Consider the following 20853-nt stretch of genomic DNA (forward strand, 5'->3'; position numbering starts at 1 on the left):
TATTTTTAATGCTCTAAACAATGTAAAGACTGGTCTTAAGAGGTTAAACTACTTATTACATTTTAAATAAGTTAACTGTAATCTGTAACATAATACATTTCCAAAACAACTTTTCCAACATTGCCAATATGCTATCCAGTAACACCGGAAACACTGTCAGCATATTTTTACAGTGAATTTCTGGCAACTACAGCTGTAATTTTCTTACTGTAAATTTTACAGGATATATTTTACAGTATAGCAAAGTATACAATATAAATTGGCTCTTCATATAAATAAAATAAAATAAATATCCAATTTCTACTAATCCATATTAATATTGCAGAATTTTTCATATCTACATACATACCTACACTGTTCTCTGCTGACCCTATACATTACTGACAAACTCATATGTTAAAGTTTCACTTAATATACATAATTAATATGCACCACTGTACATTTAATCCATTTGATTCTGAATTGATATTTCAGCACCGATAAGACAGTTCCTCAACGCAAACACTACAAGGCTTCAATAATCCATACATTTCTCTCTTTTTTCCTGTTGAATACAAAGTGTTCTTTGGGTTTAATACCCCACAGATGTGACTGTGTAGCCAGAGTGTGGCTGAAGCTGTGATTTATCCACACATGGCAGCTCGTTATTGTTCTTGCTTCTCTGGCTGAATGTGGTATGTGAGTGGCTATCGGTTCCATATCTTTCTCCTCATCTATTCATTTATTCACTAATCCTTCCCTCTATTATTCTCTATGTAAAGCTGGAGAGGAGAGGGGTCTGTTAATCCATGTGTGCTCACTGACTCTACCGCCCTGGACCTACGGTGAGCGGGCGAAAGGATATTCCTCTCCCCGGCGACGGCGTTCCCCTTTTTTCCCCTTTTCTCACTCGCTCTTTCAAGCTCAGCACACCGTGGTTGATCATATTCATAAGTGTTTGAGTCACTGAAAGCCTATTCATTAACAAATTAACTCATTTATTGAAAATACCCCCCATACTTTGTTATACGTATAAACAAGAGCCCCTTGAATTGAATTGAGAGAGAGTGATGACATAAACAGTGATTTCTGAAATGGCATAATGAGAGAATACTTGAGAAATCGGAATATGCCCCGAGATGTACTTGCACTAACAAAATTTACACATTTAATTTTACAGACAGCATTTCAGGCACTTTCAGACCTTTTTTTGTTGTTGTTGTTTTTTGCTTGGATTTTGCTGCATTGGGCTTCAATGCAGCAGAATCTGAGGCAGATAACTTGTCTCTCTTTGACACTGATGAGAAAACCAGAAATACTACATTTTGAATATTCCTGCAATTCAGAAATGAGAGCATGCTTTTAATACTGTAGAAAGGAGTTTCCTTCTCCCTGTGTTTTACTCCCAGCTCGACCTTCACACCTCTCCTCCAGGCCATGTGTTGAACAACAAACACACCAACCAACTCCTACAAACATTCACTCACCCATCTCTTGATAGAAGTATCCATTCTTAGCCATCCCTGAGGAGGGAGCCTCTGCAAGAGAAATTAAAACCACAATAAACAAAAGACGTCAAATAATGAGTGTGTGTTAAATAAGTGTTTCAGATTACCGTAAGAGAATAAAGCAGGTTTGATCAAGCACTGATTCTTAAGTACTGGGACAAAACAGACTACAAAAATAAAAGGCTATCTATCCAGGAATTATTATGGATTAATCTGTTCCACATTTTCGGGTGCTGTCTCTGGCCTCTATTTTCTCCCAAAATGTTTTTCCTCTCAATAAATGTCAATGCCAACAGACACAAAAATAATGTGTAAAAGTGTTATTATGAATATTAATTAATAATTACCGGTAAGAATAAAGTAATTAATCATTTTTTAATAAATTAAGACTACAGGATAGTTTCAAACTGATATTTAACTCCATCTATTGTCACCACACTAAGACAGAAAATATTACAGTTTTGACAAAAAACAAAAAAAAAAAACTGAAAAAATTTGAATACCATATTAAATTTAGAAGCATTTTTTATGAGGTTGATTGCTACTGCCAAGATCAATTTAAAATTAGGGAAATTATTTAAAAATCCAAAACAACTGAATTACAATTTAGAGTTGACATATTATGGCTGTGATCTGTGAAAAAATAAGCATAATTACTTACATTTATTTTATTTTATTAACCCACTATTAAACTTGTCTCGGGTGCATTTCCTGTACAATGACGTAACTCGCTGATTAACCACCATAGTACGATGCATTGTTGTTGAAACAAACTAGCCAGTTACGACTGATTCCCGAACACGGTCGCATCTCCATCATTTGAACCACATTAGTTCAACAACATAGGGCCATTGTTAATGATGTCATACGCATGTGTTGGAGGAATAACTTCTGCTTTTTAACCGATTAGACATCTCTAAGATGCTGCTGTATTGAACATGGCACATGATGACTAATTTATGATTTTTTTGTTCCCTGTCATTTTGCAGCCACACACACTCCAAAGCACAATTACACTGATACACACACAAACTTGTGTATTTATTCCAATATACTCATACTCAAGCATAAACACATGCACATGGAACCAGCACACATACTCCCACACCTGTGGACTACATTCATTTGGTGCCGTTTAAGGGGATATTTATGAGGTGAAGTCAGCCGTGACTGAGGTTTCTCTTTTAACACTTTCTGACTCCCTTAATTGTCAGGTACCTCTCTTTCCAGCCAAACACCCTGTCTAAAGAGAGTATGCATGTACGGCTGGCACAAGTGTACCACAGCACTCACATTTTGGAACATGAAAATAATACACACACACCCACACACACAAACTTGCACATATCTCGTCCTGTTGTACAGTGAACAGACTACATCAGACGTACTGACAGAGAGTTTGTCTCATATTTCTCTTCAGTGACAGCCCAAAAACACGAGCTGCTGTGCCGTTATATTCTGCAGGATGTAAAAAAGTAGAATGTGTCAGCGCAGGAAACAGACTGTCTGAATATAAAGCTGATATGAAACTCCAATCAGCTGGGACTGGCCAGTCCAACATAAGAAGCCTCTGAATGCCTGACAACCCCTCACACTGTGCCTTAAATTAGCACTTATTTAAAATCAATAAAAACCCTCACTGAAGACTGAAGATTCATATATAACAAAGACATAGCTGAGCTAACATCCTCATGCTCATGTCTCTAACTAAATCATTTTATACAATGATTTCTTGAGGGTTATTCCGACAGCTTTTGCATTAGTAATTTGATGCCAACAAAAACAAGGTTGTGAGCAGCAGAAGAGCAGTCTGTTCAATATGTTGTACTGTCTCAGGGCAGTGTGATCTCATTAGTATTGTGACAACCTACAAACACACACACACACACACACACACACACACACACACACACACACACACACACACACACATTAGTAAATGAGCGAAACATGTTGATGTTACACTGTAAAATTAAATAAACCTGCATTTAATATGACTTAGTTTCATCATTTACTAATAAACGCCACGTGTAACTGAAGTCTTACAAGGCTTTACATTTTAAATGTTTTCAGTATATGTTTACATTAAACAATAGTGGACTTTAAAACTTTCCCATTAATTCAAGACCTTAAACACCAGGAGAAAATAAACAACTGATGTTGTAAAGGGTACAGATGTCCTTTTTATTTAATCTAAATGGAAGAATGAAATGGATTTAAATGTATAAATTACAAATTCCATCACATAAATGATATAGGCTCTTTTCAATTTAAAACTGAAATTTGACCACAATAAGTAGAATCCTTTGCTTTAGATATTACTGTTGGTAGAATCTTTCACAAAATACTGTTGAATTTTAAATGTCTAACTACTTATTTCACACTTATTGATCTTTAAAACTAAATCATTGCACTGGATTCCTGTTTGAGTTCAGTGAACAGTAAACTCTTCCTCCTTTGATTTGATTTGCCATCTCAAATATTTTGACACTGTTAGACTGCAGAGACAGACTATCCTGAGAATTTAAATTTTAAAACATTTTGACATCCTCATAACACAGAGAGTGGAGCGTAATGGAGCACAGCATATTGGCATCAACCATGTCAAATATTGGATGGGGGACCATTTGGCCATATCTGCTTATTTTAGAGGGGTGGGTGGTGAGGGGCTTGTCCCCCTCAGTGTCTATATGGTTACGACCCTGCATTAATTTAACAGAATTGTGAACAGTGTGAAAAGAACCTGTTGCCAGAATGCCAGTAAATCAATTTAAAGGCCATTGTTCGACAAATGGCATTATAACGGCATTTTGATGCTGATGTGTAAATTTGATTGCGTTTCAATACAAGTAAATGATGGGAAGCAGTTTGATTCAATAGATTTTGTACATTTGCTGAAAATAGTCCATTTAATTAGCAATTTAGCAGGTTTTATGTATGAAAGTGATTGGTGTCCCTTCAAATTTACAAAAACACATGTACAATTACTTACAAAACACATGCTTAAGCTCTGATTCATGTCTAATTTTTACAACAGAAGACTTTTGTCTACTGAAAACATGTTTAAGGTCCTATTTTTGCTTCTGAATAATCAAAACCCAGGTACATCACAATAAAAAAACAAACCTAACCACAGTACAAACAAACATACCCTATGCAGTCTCATAGGTGTTTGTGTCAAATCAAATACAGCGTTTACACTGACTGAGGTCTATGATCACAGTAAAAGCCCCAAGGTCACAGTATAAGGTCACCCTCCCACAGTAGATGACTATTCTCTGACAGCAAACGGGCAGGTTTTTGCGTTTCACCTCACACACTGCTATTACATGATGCTCACAACCCACCCAGCTCTAATCAACGACATGCACTAGCATTTGCATAAATGGCTTGAGCAAGCAAACCCATAATTCTTTAAATGTCCTCCTGTCGTAACATAATTTAGGAAGCCAAGAGTAAGCTGGTGAGGCAGATGGAAAAAAAACGACTCCCTCCCCTGCCATTCAAAGTCAGTGACGACACTGCAGCCGATTGGTATTCTGTGTGTGTTCCCATCAGAACCGTCCCTACAGACAAAACACCTTTAGCCCAGCCATGCCTACAGGCCCTCCGGAGGGGACGCAGTCACTGTGCTATTTACCCCCACTCTGACCTTTCACTGGGTACTTCGTCTCTGCTGCCTCCAGCTAAGGGTACTGTGTGACCAACCCCTGGCTCAACGTCTGAACTGAAGATATTTCTCTAATGCCACGATATGGCATGCTTATTTCCACCGCAGATGCGTGTCGATATGCAAAGGAAGCGAGCAGGACTGATAGAGGAAGTGGTGCTGCGGCACTTTCAGCATTAAATCACTCAGGTCCGGGGGTGGGGGCAAGCATCGCACTTCCTTTTTAGAGGTTATTGTAGGTACGGTACACAGTAGGGTGGTGCTGACAGAAGATAGTATCGTGTATCAACGATAGTCAAAGATATCGCCTGTGGCTAATGCCTTTGATGACATATGATTCATGTTTTTGTTTTTATTATTATTGTTATTTTTATTTTTTTTTTTTTTTTTTTATTGTTATTATTATTATTTTTATCAGGCTACTTTTTATTTGATTCATCATATTTATTTTTAGGCAATTTTAAAGTGTTGTTGTGTTATAAGCAATCACACACGGTTCCGTTGACTTTTTGAACGCAATGGCTAATCAGAGGCATCTAGATTAGTCTGAAACAGCGCCGTTTTGTTTTTCAGTGCACGCACTCCTGCTCTCTCGTGAATTCTCTAAACATAAACAATAAAGTGCAGATTTAAGTGTGATGTAAGTATAAGAGATTTATTCATTATATAGTGTAGATAGCTTCACTGATTATAACATGAGTGTTTTTAGAGGGCAAATACTCATGCTAGACTGAAGTCAGTGATGATGTTCTTTGATAATGTACTGTAAATGTTCTTTGCTCATTTTCTGTAGCTACTGTTTAAATAACTGAGGAAATTCAAGCATTATAATAACACTAACTTTCTATTAAATTTTTATGTTAAATACAAATTCAGTCATATTAAAAACATTATGCTATTTTAGCATTACGCTGGAGTTGGTTCACTCTCCGGCAATGAAACTAAGAAAGTAAATAATTAAATAAATTTGCACGATAATATCATGTATCGCGATCTCACATGCTGACTATAGGATGATATGACAATTGAGCATATTGTCCAACACTAGTACGCAGACCAAGCCAAAACAGACATATCAAACCAAACAAGCTAAGGTTTGCATTCGAATCCTCCCACAGGCATGAAGCATGAAACACAAACAGATCCGTCAAGACGTGTTGTAATTAATGCACCTTTACTGTTTTATTCGTTCAAGTTTGAAATGCAAAACTCTCTCGCTTTTTCTTCAGTCTCTTCTATAATCACATTTCCTGCAAACCAGAGGAAAAAAATATTTTTCACGTGGAGACGTGATCAAAGCCAATGTGCTGAAAGAATGAGAGATAAAAGGAGGCACAAAAAGACTAAACAGAAAGCTGTTTTTGGAATAAATCTTGATAAAAAAAACCTGCTAATCACATTAATGCAAGGAAACATGGACAAACGATAACTCAAATCTAAAGCGAACAGAAAATACCTGGTGCAGGCTGCGTAGCGAACAGGCTCCTAATATCTGAGCATCATTACTAACACAGGAAGTGCTGTCTTGGCAAACAGGAAGCAAGAACTGGCAGAACAGGTCTTTGTGTGTGTGTGTGTGTGTGTGTGTGTGTGTGTGTGTGTGTGTGTGTGTGTGTGTGTGTGTGTGTGTGTGCGCACGTGAATATTTGAACGCCAATGTAGTTGTACTCTCAAACGGATCATCATTGTTTGCATGTGCATTTAATACGATGTCTAGATTCAGTTCAGCTACAGCGATAAGCTGATGTGTGAGTCACAGACTGAAGCAACCAGCGAGTCCTTCCCCTTTACACACACACACACGCAGGCAATTTCAGGCTCTCTGCGCCAGTGAGCAGTGAGAGGGGTGTCTCTTTAAAGCTTGGTGGTCTGGTTGTTAAGAAATACTCATGTATGTGGTTAGTGTGCAACAAAACCACAAACAGCCTGTACATCTATTCAGTTTCGTACTCAAGATAAAGAGCATAAAACATCAAATATGCCTCAGTATCTCTCTCTCTCTCTCTCCTTCTCCTTCTCTCCTTGCTTACATTTTTTATTTTTTTTTCTAGACAAGACCAGACACGCTAGAAAAATACTGTCGGGATGGACGAACTCTCTCTGGCGAATAATGCAAATTTACAGATAAAGTGTGCGAAGATGAAACAACAGTGCAAGAGCAAGCATGTTGTTGCACAGCTGAGGTGGCTGTGTAGTTTGGCTGGTGTGAAAGCAAGGGTGTGTAGTCAAGCTGTCCTCCCTCTCTCTCAAACACACACACAGAGTTAAATAAGCTCATCACAGAGGTGCTAGGTCACACAAGACAGCCGCTCGATCTCACTACTTCCTTCAAGACAGTAACCTTAATGTGATATTCTTCTTTGAAATTGAACCTCATAATAAGTACATCAGAAGCTACGCAGCCCTGATGCATCTAGTTCTTCAGAACTGATTACAGCAATCATGCAAATCAAAATCAACATCTACAATCACAATTCAAATGTACATTTTGAACTTTCTTATATTTGACCAAAAATAAACATAATAATAATAAACGGTAGTATTTGGTTTTCATGTCTCATTATTGACATCAAACATGTCATGACTCATCTTGATGCGCCTTTTTTGGATGTATCATACTGCACTGCGCTAACTGGAATTTTTCTTTGACTCACTCTTCATATTAGGTGTCTTTAACTACTTTGTACTTATGTCAAAAAGTACAGTATGTTCAGTAACACCTTAATTTAATTACTACAGTAATACCAGTAAATTATGCATAGTTATAAGCAAATAACTTTACATAACTAAACCATAAACCTAACCCTACTGCAAGAACATGTTGTGATTTAATGTTACTTATTTGTGTAATTACATGGTAACAATGACACATTAAAATAAAGTGTAACCCAAAATATGTATTGTGTTCACGTTGCATTGCAAAACCTTGCTGCTATTGAGGTTAATTTTAGGAACAGGTTTTGTGGTATGGTTTGGTTTAAGTGTGGGTTAAGAGGTCAACGGTGTAAATTAAGTAATTACATGTAGGTTTTTTTAATATAAGCACAATATAAAAAACAATAGGCCTATGTACAAAATAATTGCATTTTATCAAATGATTCATTTAAATGTTAGTATACGTACATTAGATGATTTAAAAAAAAATTTGGTTACACTTTATTTTAAGGTGTCCTTGTTACAGTGTAATTATATATTTAATACTGAGTATATTAATTAACTACATGTACTTAATATATGGTTAGGGTTAGGATTAGGGTTTGGCTTAAGGTTACTTGCATGTAATTATGCATATTTATTGTAATTGAAATAGTAAGTACATGTAACATGTAACAAGGACACCTTAAAATAAAGTGTTACTGTTTTTTTACAGTTAACTGTTACAGTTTTATAGCATTAAGTTTTGTATTTTGATGAAAAATCCATTAAATTTAATCAATATTTTGTCATGCCGAATTTAATTAATTTTAGCTCCTATTACTTACTAAAACAGCATTTTAGTCAACATAAGAAACATTTTAGCTAATAAGGAAGTGCAAAATTACACCAAATATGCAAACATTTTTATAAATTTATTTAAATATGTTTCATATATCTGTCTGTTTATCTCAAAACGATCGTAAATCTTCAGAGGACTTGGAATATATTGGATTAAGTTATATGGACTACTTTACGAAATTTTTATAAAAATATTATTTATTTATTTTTTCATTTTCTGAGCTCATCAGCCCCTATCCCCATACATTTTCAATATTCTTCAAAACATATTTCGTATTCCACAGAAGCAAGAAAATCAAGAGGTTTGGAATTATGTGAAAGTGAATAAATGATTACAAAATAATTTTTGGGAGAACTATCCCTCTAACATTTTCATCAAGAGAGGAATTGAAATCTCACGCTGCATCTCGGCAGGTTTGCATAATGTCAAAAAAAAATAAAAATCCAGTAAATTGAGTTTGCGAGGCTGTCACAACCAGCCATATGGCACCACACTCTGGCAGACCAAAAACATTAATCCCTGCCCTGACAAATGGACAATGTGCATTAAAAAATTGGAGGTACTGTAAGAAACAGGGCACATGGCCTGCAATTTAAAAGCACATCAAACATGTGAATGCATCTTTTACATAATCTTTTACAGCTGTAATATCATAAGAGAAGGTACAAATGCAGAAAGCATGTGCTTTGGGTTTAGAAATGCTGCTTAGTCACTGTTATTTCACAGACATTAGGTTTTTGAGATCTTTTAATCCGGCGGTACCTGTACGAGAAGGGCCATGCTTTGACACAGATATGACTTTGGCTATGTGAGAGATAGGGTATGAGAGAAAGAAAGCTGCCTCCTGCAGGCTGTAATGGTATTTTGGTTGTCTAGCAGTGTGTAGTGATGGTCCATTAGTGTATACACCTCTACTAAACAGACAGACAGAATGAGAGACAGATTAAAGGTGCTCTCTGCCACTTTTTAATGTCACTTACAGCCCTGATCTATGAGAGAGCGAGCCGGAAAGAGAGAGACTTAATATGCCTGCAGGCTTTTTGGCACTCGAGTCTCCGACTGCTTAGAGAGGGAATTCCTTCTGAAGACCAATAATGACACACATACATACTAGGGGTTGAATGACTTCTGATTTTTTAAAGTCAACTTTTATGTGATGAAATTCGAGTCGAAGTCCACTAGTCACTGATGACGTCATTAATGAACAAATAAGTCTGGAGCTGAGACTCAAACACCTTGTGCACAGCTATGGCATATGACACAGCACTACATACATGGCTATTGCTCCTATAACAGCTCAGTTTTATCAGTTCTTTTGTCTTTGGGTCGTTATATTTCTCACAGATTTCTGCTTGTTCTAAATCACGTACAGATAAAGTAGCACAGTAAAGATTACATTCATATGAATGCATTAGTGAGAGCGATTGCATGTGTGAATTAATTCTACATGGCAGCATTTCACTAGTAGTAGTGAAGCTGTGGGATTTAGTTATTAAGAAATATATGCTTGAACTGTTCAGTTTCTAAGCTATGTTACTAAACAGTGAAATCAAAGAACAGTGTTTACAATACATTATCCATGCTGAAAGATTCTGTGCATGCGATCTGCGCATGATGTACTGTAGGAGGTTCTGTCTGTAGTCTATGTGTATGCGTTACAGTGCAGCAGCGCATTAGATTAGAATGCAGATTAACTTACCTGTACAATAAGCTGTTTAAAACATGTATTCTCCCATTCAATTTTAAGCATCCAGTAATACAATAACGCGTCTTGTGGAGCGCTTTCAGAGTATGCATTTATTTGTCATTTTAACTGTTTGGAAACTGAGTGTAAATGTGGAAGTCCTTCAAATATTTCTTATCCTGTTGCGCCCTCTATAGAACCAGCGACTAGTCGACGTCAAGCTTAAAGCGTCATGGCAGAGCACTGAAGTTGACTAGTCGATCATTCGGTGCAACCCCTAATACTTTCACATATGCTGCTTCTTTGGGAATAAGGGAAGAGTGTGATGAGGCGAGGAGATGGAGAGAGACACCGAGTTGTGTCTGTGTGTGCATGAGGCTGCTCGACAGAATATTCCTGGAGAGAAAAAGCCAAACAGTTGACGATGCATTCTCTCCACAAATAAACCATGGAAAGCAGCAGAGAAATATTAATATGCATGCTGTTGTGGGAGTAATAGAGGGCAAAACTCAATGCTAAAATTATTAAATGAGGAAAAAATTACTGTTTCTGCATGCAAATGAGCATGTTATTGATCTTCAACATATAAACACACATTAAAAAGATTTTAGAAAGGCCAAGCTGAATTAGTTTCTTCAAGCAAGTGTGACATCGGCATACATCAATTCTCCTCTGCTGGAAGATGCTTTTGACTCTCTGCATGAAGTCTGGTCTGGAGCTTATTCTGGTCAAGAACTGCCTACTTACATAGGAAAAGGTCTGAGTGACAAGAAATCGACTAATGTTTTGTTTTTACTCAGCTTTCAGAAGAACGTTTATTTTGGACCACAAAACCAGTCTTAAGTCGCACAGATATATTTGTAGCAATAGCCAACAATACATTGTTTGGGTGAAAATTATAAATTTTTCTTTTATTCCAAAAAATCATTAGGATATTAAATAAAGATCATGTTCCATAAAGATATTTAGTAAATCTCGTACCGTAAATATATCAAAACTTAATTTTTGATTAGTAATATGCATTGTTAAGGACTTCTTTTGGACAACTTCAAAGGCGATTTTCTAAAAAAAAAAAAAAAATTCAGATTCCAGATTTTCAAATAGTTGTTTCTCGGCCTAAATATTGTCCTATCCTAACAAACCATACGTCAACAGAAAGATTATTTATTCAGCTTGAAAAATTGACAATTGACCCTTACGTTTTGTGGTCCATGGTCACATTTTATATTTTATCTAAAACATAATAATCTGGCATGAAAAACTTAATTAATTAAAAAAAGGACACAGCAGTGTTGATATGTGTTGAAATGTGTGTAGAAGATTATTTCACAGACATAAGTTAAACATACAGTTTTGCTCACTGATTTCAATTTAATTGTTAAAACACTGAATATCTTTATTCAGATGTTCAAAGAACAAGCGTAGCACCGGCCAATCTGATCAGAACAGGCGATTTCAGCTGGCTCTTGCTTTTTTCTTTTTTTTTTTTTTTTTTTTGAGTGCAATATGCATCAGTGAACAGACTGTGGGCAGTCTGTTGGCATGTCATCTGAGGATCTTCTGATTGTAATAGAGAAGATACCGTCCTGATAATAGATTTATTAAACCCCTGCCACAGAATAAGGTGTAACGCAATTATAATGTTCTTCACATATTCGGTTGAAATAACCGTTCATGGCAATTTGCAGGGAAATCCTGAAGCCGCAGCCATTTGCTTTCAGATGAATTTCCTACAGCAGAGATGTTTCTGCAGCATGCAGAAGGCTGATGCGTCCGTCTCACCTCATTCTCTCGGTGTGATGGGAGCAATCACCAGGTGACCCTGATAGTGATCTATGCATACTCTACACATCACACAGTGTTATATAGACGTCCGTGAGCCGGCTGCTCTCTCTCTGCCTCTCTTCATCTCACTCTCTATAAGCCGTAGGAGAAAATACGCAGAGCAGTGTGTGTGCAAAAGCAAAGAGCACCAAACAGCAACAGGAAAACCTAGGTAATATTATGAAGATGGCATCAGATCTCGCTCTCTTAAGCACGTTTATTCCTGTAAAGCATCCTCTTGGGTGTTGGGAAGAGAAATGGAGAGGGAGATACTGAGGGAAATGTGGACGTCAAGATCCAGTGACCGCAGCGCTAACATGCTTCAACATGACAGCCATCTTTAATCACACGGTACCAAGGGAATGCGCAGCTTAAATGTGTTTGCATGGACACTATTGTCCTGTACATCAAGGAAAAAGAGATTTTCTTTTCCTTCATATCTCGGCTGCTCTGGTTTTGTGAGCGCTCTGCTGGGGGATTCCTGCTAATTGCTTGCACATTCCCTTCTTCCTCTATTAAAGCCAGGCCACCATTCCCTCTTACAATCTACAGTACCGCCGCCACAAGAGAAGACCAAACCGGAGACAAAACACAAGCGAGAAAGAACAGAAAAAGGATACAGCTGTATCATACGAGGAATGTGAATTCTGAACGAAAACAGAAAGACCGTTTGACATTTGAAGGCCATGATGGTATCTAGTTTATGCAGTTTGTCATACAGACTGGCACAACGTCAGACTGCGCGCATCTGTGTGTTTGTCTGCCGTATGCGTATCAGAAAAGTGGCATGTGTGTGAGGTTTCTCCCCTGGCGCACGGGCAGCATCGCAATCAAAGGTCGGAATTCATCAACACTGGCATCCTCCGACATCTTGAAGCAATCTAAGGTTTACTCCAGGGGTGGGCGGGGGGCGCGTCTGTTTGCCTGAGCGTGGGTGTTTGTGTGTGTGTGCGGATGCGAGAGGGGGTTCCTGACATTCGCTAACAGAAAGTGAGGATGGAGCGTTTGTAACTTTTCCCGCGAGCTATATTTAATCCATTACGGAGAAGCAGAGGCATGTCTATCTGGGATCAGACTTTTAGCGGAAGAGATGGCCAATTAATTAGGCTCAAGCAAACAACACACAGCACTTGGCAAATTGCGCACATATTTGGGCCTCTAAAAATATCCACATTACGGCCGTGCCTGTAAATCAGAAGAGGGTCAAGCTCTCCATCATGTGAGCGTCTGTGATGGCTGCTCCATTTGCGCCCACAGACGCCGCTCTTTGTATGAGAGAGGATGCCCATATGGCCGTTTTACAGTGTACCATAAACAGAGGAGATAAACAGAGGAATGTGTGATTCTAATTTCCCTTTGCAGACTGCAATGTACAGTGGGTGGAAGACAAATGGGGAACAGAAAAGTCAGAGATGCCTAACCGCATTACCAACCTCTCTGGGACCCGGCAGATGATTGTACACGCACATACACAGATAAATAAAGGGACGCACAGCCACGCAAAGTCAATCAGCCCTCCAGAAAATGACATCTATTCATATCCCGGCATCTGCAGTGCAAATAGGATGCTCAATACGCAAACATGATGGGAAAACGTAAATAAAGGAATCTGGGGACAAAATGTCCACCTTTCATGTGTGTGTAATGAGAGGCGGGTGAGCAATCACGATGCTCGTTAGAGAGAAAGGCAGTCATAAAAAGACAGAGGACATTGCTTATTACATTAGTCCCATCGTTAATTTTATTCTTTCATCCATCCGTTCATCCGGTCGATCAACTTCAATCCTGTTGCAGCGATTGCTCACCTATGTGAAAGTTCTCAGGCGGCCACAGCATGCCGATGGCCCGTGACCTGCTCCAATGACATTGAGATTCTGTGGAAATTATGGTATTGACAGAGTGCCACAATGATTATCTACAAGCCAAGATGGGCACAAAGTAAGTGTCAATTACAACAGCCTGATCAAATGCACACTTGATGCTGTGTGTCACACACACATGGAGAAACACACACGTAATCATGCGAGGAGAAAAAATTGAGACATCAACTGATTTGAAGTTCAACCCTCAGGCGAAGGATGCAAATCACAGTCTCATTATGTATGTGTGTGTGTGTGTGTGTGTGTGTGTCAGCGGGAAGACGGGCACAAGATTTGGTGTCTTCCCACTTCTATTTCCTACTGTGTTTACACTGAGCGCATTTGTGTTGCATGCGGTATTAGACTGACTTTTCACAATGACACGAATTGAACAGCAACATTGCGTACAAATAAGACCTACTCTCTCAGAAGACTACCAACTACACACACCCGCTTGTTTTCACATGCGCGCACACACAAGTGCTGCCTGATCAGGCATATACGTTTTGTTTCAAGCGCTACCCTACAGGTACTTGATTTTGATCAGTGCTTTGCATCAGTCTCTTTTCTCACGTCTCCCTCTCCCTCATTTGTATTTGCGTGCGTGTGCTTTTGCAATATGTGTGTGGGGTATCTGAAAGTGTGTGATGTCATTTTTCTTTTTTCCTGTTTACTCGACTAAGATTAACAGCGTAAAAGCATTTACGACGCATTCAAGAAAACCAGCCCCGAAAAAGCCCGTCTGCATTCCAGCATAACGCACCCCAAAAAACACCAGCAGCAGCAGCGGCGGCAGTGGCAGTGTGTGAGAAAAACAATCCACAGACCTGCAGGATTCAACAGAGAGAAAACTTACAACAACACACAAACACGCATGCACCCTCTCTGCTGCACATGTTTAGCACACACAGTCTCAAATTTCAGGGAACCCTCGGATGCTTGGTCGTGACGGCGCGGGAGCATGTGCATATATATGTGTGTGTGTGTGTTTGTGTGAGAGTGCATGTGGATCTTACCGGATGGCACAAAATGAAGAACTTTGTTTGCTTCCATCATTCCCTTCTCAACCCATAATCATCCTGTAGTCCTGACACTAATGAGGGCAAGATCACCTCTGCTCCGGTCTCCTCTCTCTCCCCTCCTCTCTTTACTTCTACCTCTCCCTCTCTCTCTCTCTCTCTTTATCTATCTTTATTTCTCTCTCTCTCATTCCTTAGACATATTTAGTGAGTCAGCCTTGCCCTGCCTCCTTTGAGCTGTGACTCTGGGTCCTAAAGCCTACATTTCCTGCGTTTCTCCATTTCACTTTGCGTACTTGATGCTTGCGGGCATAAATCGTCACGACAAACCGCCTGGCATATAGCATTATTTTTGTGTGAGAGAGAACTGAGCCTGTGTCAGAGTAGTCAATAAAATGTGTATTCTGATAAATGTTTTGCAATGTGCGATGTGGTGTGCCTGTAAGTTTACATACTGATGTCACTGTAATGTCCTTTGTTTCTTTCACAATAAGGAATAATGTCATTCTTGCATCTCGAAAATCAAGGCATGATAGAAATACACACCCTGTTGTGAGGTGTGGTGCTTTTAGTTTGTTTGATGCTATTATTTTTGGTGTGGTGCTTCTAGATTATTTGATGCTGTTATTTTTGGTGAAGACATGTTGAAACAACGTTTCAGAGAGATTCACTGAAAAGATGGCTGCTGAAATTGGGTACATTAGCTGAAACACGTTGCAAGCATCCTGCTTTTTTAGTCAGCTGCGTATGAGAATCAACACAGTGTAGCGCCATCATCACAGTGAAAAGGCAGTTATATTGTTTAATAAATGCAAGTGAGCAAAGACCAATTAAAACAGATGTAAAAAAGTACTCAATATGCCAATGGCACAAAGACATTACTGTAGTCAATTAGAATTTGAATGGCAAATATTCTATCAAATTAAGCCAATGGAAGACTTAAAAAAAATGAAATTTTAATTTTAAATTATAAAGATTACAAACCCAAAAATATATTTAGTACACTTAAAGGAACAGTTCATTCAATTTTGTCATTATTTACTAATCAAACCTGTATGACTTACTTTCTTCTGTGGAACATAAAAGAAGATATTTTGAGAAACATGTTTTATGTCCACACAATGGAAGTAAACGGTAAACAAAACTGCTTGGTTACCAACATGTTCCACAGAAGACATACAGACTTGATGGTGAGTAAATGTTGACAGAATTTGCAAATTTTGAATGAATTATCCCTTAAATGCTAAAATGGTCTAAAAAAAATATCCACACGTTTGAACAGAAGCTGAATAAATATTAGAAGACAGAATAAAATGAAGATGACGATGAAGAAAATAACAAAAGACAAAAATAAACAGAATGACGACAAAGCAAAAAGTCAAACAAAAGAAGCAGAAGACAAAGATTAGATGTAGAGAAAGAAGACGTTGAAGCAGACGCAGTATACTAGCAGCAACAGCAGAACATGATGATAGTATAAGGCAGTATAAGTAGATGAAAAAGATGAAGACAATGGTGAAGAAGAAGAAGAAGAGGAAGAAGAAGAAGGAGGTGAAAAAGAAGAACAGAATGTTTGAGGAATTTCCAGCAAGCACTGTAATGACTCATCATTCCAAGGCTGTTTGTTTTATTTCTCTGTCGAGTGGAGTGGGGGGTATAGGAGGATCTGTTTTTTATTTCGGCCCTCACAATAAGTCTTATAAGAAGTACAGAACCCCTCTCTCCTCCCTCCATTTTGTTGCCATCAAAGGCTCTTTCCACAAAACACACCTGCTGGCAGTGTGTAAAAGAGTTTTTAGAGGCGTGTATGTACGTATATGTGTGTGGGGGGGCTGTAATGTTCACACAGCTCTTGTGTAAACCCTGGACTGTATTGTGATGCGCTGCTCTTTAAACTATTCTGTTATGGTCAAACCGAGTACCTCCCACAATATGAAATGCTAAGCATTTGATTCGGCCACCTACGCGTCCAAACATTCAACATAACGACATTACTGAAATATCCTACCTCACAATCATACTCTGACTGATTTATAAGAGATATGGTGTATGTGGTGTGTGAAGGGTTAAATCCTGATGTGGGCACAGGATGCTGTGGGTACACAGAGTGAGGTCAATCTCTGACCTTGCTATTGTCCTTGAGTTCAGCAGAGTTGTCCGGAGGTGCCAGACAAACACACATACCACACAGCAAAATATTTGGGCTAGATTAGGGACGCAATGTGCATTGGCCAACTGAAAGAGATCCCTACAGCAAAGCAGAGGGTTCTGGGTGACACACTGCCCCCTAGTGCCCTGTGTGGCTGTCAGAGGTCTAAACAACTACCTTATACAATGACTCTTTGGAGCCGTCTCCTAAGCACACACATTTAATGAATACTTTGTGCTTTCACTTGTGTGCCCTAGACCTCACTTCCTATCTGTGTTTGACTGTGATAGTCAGATCATAAGCGTCGCAGGAAATGTTTTGTTGTCTTTCTGGACAAACAATGGGTATTGGAGATTTATGGGTTGTGACTGCTGACTGTAACACTTAAAGCCAAGAGGTACAATCCCAAAACGTAACATACCATCTTTTTGCATAACTCCTGAGCTATCTATTCACATCACAAATACAAGTAATTGGTTTTCAGGTAAATAAATCTAATCATTTACTCCCAGAACAGTTTCTGTTCATTCCAATTATTTGCAAAAGAGATAAGAAATATGTAGTCAACTATAAAGTGATACAAAATTATACACAGGGTATTTTTGCAGCACAGGTCAACAAGATTCAAGACTCAAGAGATTCAAAACTAAATATATATATATAAAAAAAATAATAATCTAAAACATCAATTTTATGGTTTGCAAACATATAGGTTTGGTTTTCTGTGAAGTATTCTAGATTTTTGTTACAAATTATGTTTATTATGATATTCATCTTATTATCATGCAGTCAGACGCAGATGAGTTTTTGGCAAAGGTTTTTTTTTTTCAGGAATGTGTATGTGTGTGTGTGTGTAAACCTGTACTGCAGAACTACTGTTTAAAAAAAAAAAAACTTTATTGTTGAGACCTGAGTCACTGCTGCTTTTGAAACAGAAGTAGTGAGGATCTTTTTCTCCATATTGTGAGCATATTTTAGTAAAATGGATTTTAAAAAGAAAAGTGTAGGGGGACATAGGTCTATACTTTCTTTGTTGATTGGATGGAGGCAGATCTGAATGAGACCTTGAGGTCAAGTCTGAGAAAGGGGCGGAGTTTAAGAGAAGTCAGGTATACATCAACAAAGAGAAGTTTGTTTCACAGGAAGATCCAGTTAAGATCCATTTGTTTAAAAAAATAAACATATCGATGAACTGTTCACAATAAGATCAATAAGCTGCATTTAAAAAATTAAGTGAATTTTCATTTCATGCTGACTTTAAACTGAAATATGAACTGAGTGACTGAGTTCACTTTTCATTCTTACTGGGTCTCAGTCCATTTTGCATTCACAATGGAAACCCAGCCTACTGAAATATTACTATCCCCTGCAAATGCAGTAACATGATGTTTAATTTGTCCAAATTCTTCCTTTGCTATAAGCATTAAGGTCGAGCCATGCAAACACCAGGCCTTTTTGGGTTTGCTTCACAGACACACACACACACACACACACACACACACACACACACACACACACACATATTCAAGAACACAGAGTTGTATTGTATCTTCAGGAAGAGCCAACAGTCAAACTGAGTGAACAACAAAGGGTGGAGCTTCCTTCCTCTGGACCCTCACCTAATGTAAGTAATGTATCAGTTAGAGTGTGTGTGTTTGTGTGTGTGTGTGTGTGAGCGCATATGCGTGTGCTTGTGAGAGAGCATGCACGTGCATTCATAGTGAGATTTGGAATTAAGAAAACAATGAATTTTTATCATAATACCTTGACATCTAGAACAAATATGAAAGATGTTCAAATGGAGCAATCTTTAATACAGTCTATCACAAAATCTATTGAATTCACAACCTAAGATGATACAATAACAAAGTGTGCGAGAGAAATTCTGAGTTACCTCTCACTTGCAGTACTTCATGAGCTCCAAGGACAATAGAATATGTGGGAGGAAGCATGTTATGTCTACACAACTACTAAGGGAACTTTCCATTTTTTGTCAGGCGAATGAGAGTCTGAAATGGCACCACTGCTGCGGTGGATGCTGATTCTTACGGGTGTGCAAAGATGCTTTAAAAAGAGGCTTTCTAAATGTTTTGTATAGATTAATAAACAGGGTATCCTCTTTGATCAGACAGCCTGATAGCTTTTGACTTTGTGAGACTAACTGCTGAAAGACAGAATAAAAAGATGAATCTTTATCCAGCAGTCCTTCCTTCGCTCATTACCCTAAGAGCATGAACCCAGGCAGCTTATGTGCAGCTCTATTATATAGCAAACTATTGGGACACTCATCCTTTCTTTGTTGTGTCAGTCTTGATAGGGAATGGAAAATACAGCTTAATCATAAAGAAAAAGGTAATTATGCTGATAGAAAATCATTGGTCATACACATTTTCCATTTAAATGTGTTAATACATCCAGAATTATATATGACTAGACTGTTCATCAAAAAAAAATTAGCAGACGATAAGATCAGATTTCCGAGTTCTACAGAAATTCCTTTTTGGGAAAGTGCTACTTCAGTAGTTGGCCAAATAAATGCATGGATATCGTATTAGGCGATATTTTAACAGATTTGCATAATAAATAACTCTATAATATAATTTATAAATGAACCATATTTATCATGGTTAGTCAGGTTGTGCAGTAGTTATCACTTCTGTAGTCTTTGGCCTTGTGCTTGTCTTGAATAACAGGACTAGATAATGTGACTGGGGCAGTGATAATGAAGGCTAGAGTTTGGATTTCTGGAAAACACCATAGGCCTATCTCTTAAAAAATTACCATGGTAACCATACCATAATAATATTGTTACAATTATTGTGACGTTACAACAACACAAGTGTGATTAAATATCAGCAAAAAATATATATAAAGGCCTAAACACTTATAAAATGACAGCAAGTTTCTTCAAGGAAAGGGTCCTTCTGTTTGATGTTCGTCCAATATTAAATTAATATGGCTTTACAGTAATGTAAGTAGCAGTAACAAAACTATGGTTGCCATGGCAATGTTTGTTGAAAAATAGCATCTGTTCAAGACTAGAATAGGAAAACAAACATTTGTTGTTTTTTTGCAGTTTAGTATATTCAAATTACGCGACATTCAGCAGGACTTTGAGGTTTACAACAAAAACATAAACTTGTATTTTTAACATTAAAACTTTGCAAAAATTACAACTTCTATCACAAGCATATTTCGTTAATAACTGTATTTTCATTCAGTTTGCCACCTTGTCCGTGTCGATACAAACATCCTTACCTTCAGCAAAGCGGTTAACAGTCACTCCCCTCATGTCTTCACCGTCTTTATCCGTCTTCATGATGTCTTTCAGTTTGGTACACCTTCTAATGTCTGAAATCACATCCAGAGGAAGCTTTTCTGAGAGTTAGCTTATCTTTATATCCAGACTAACTGGTCAAGTTGTTCTCTTTTCTCCTGAGTGTGAAACACAGACTGGCATGTTAGCGGTGCGCGCGACTGTTCCTCAGGTGTGCATGACAGCGAGAGCGCAAGAGGTGCAGCACGCGAACAAAAGCTCGTGATTCTGGACCAATCACGCTCCAGCAAAACAGTGCGACTGGACACTGATGGACCATCAACATCACTGTTGTGTGGATTTTAGAGGGAAAAACTGTTTCTCCTACTGTTTAAAAATATTTTAAACG

General features: G+C 38.1%; 1 protein-coding gene across 10 annotated transcripts in view; it reads right to left on the reverse strand.

The window, feature by feature from the left end:
* Window positions 1-20853, reverse strand: part of LOC109071502 (sodium bicarbonate transporter-like protein 11) — a 68474-nt gene that overhangs the window by 47405 nt on the left and 216 nt on the right. For 2 of the 10 annotated variants that reach the window (XM_042736625.1, XM_042736621.1), the window contains exons 1-2: window positions 6614-6747; window positions 1467-1517 (exon numbers count right to left, since the gene is read on the reverse strand). In XM_042736625.1, the coding sequence (XP_042592559.1) occupies window positions 1467-1490 (24 nt within the window). In that variant the 5' untranslated portion in view covers window positions 1491-1517; window positions 6614-6747. Of the gene's footprint in view, window positions 1-1466; window positions 1518-6613; window positions 6748-15036; window positions 15206-20446; window positions 20753-20853 lie in introns of those variants that run through there. The other 8 variants (XM_042736617.1, XM_042736616.1, XM_042736624.1 and 5 more) reach the window with 8 other exon arrangements.

The sequence above is a fragment of the Cyprinus carpio genome, chromosome B13 (genome assembly GCF_018340385.1).
Source record: "Cyprinus carpio isolate SPL01 chromosome B13, ASM1834038v1, whole genome shotgun sequence".
Lineage (NCBI taxonomy): Eukaryota > Metazoa > Chordata > Actinopteri > Cypriniformes > Cyprinidae > Cyprinus > Cyprinus carpio.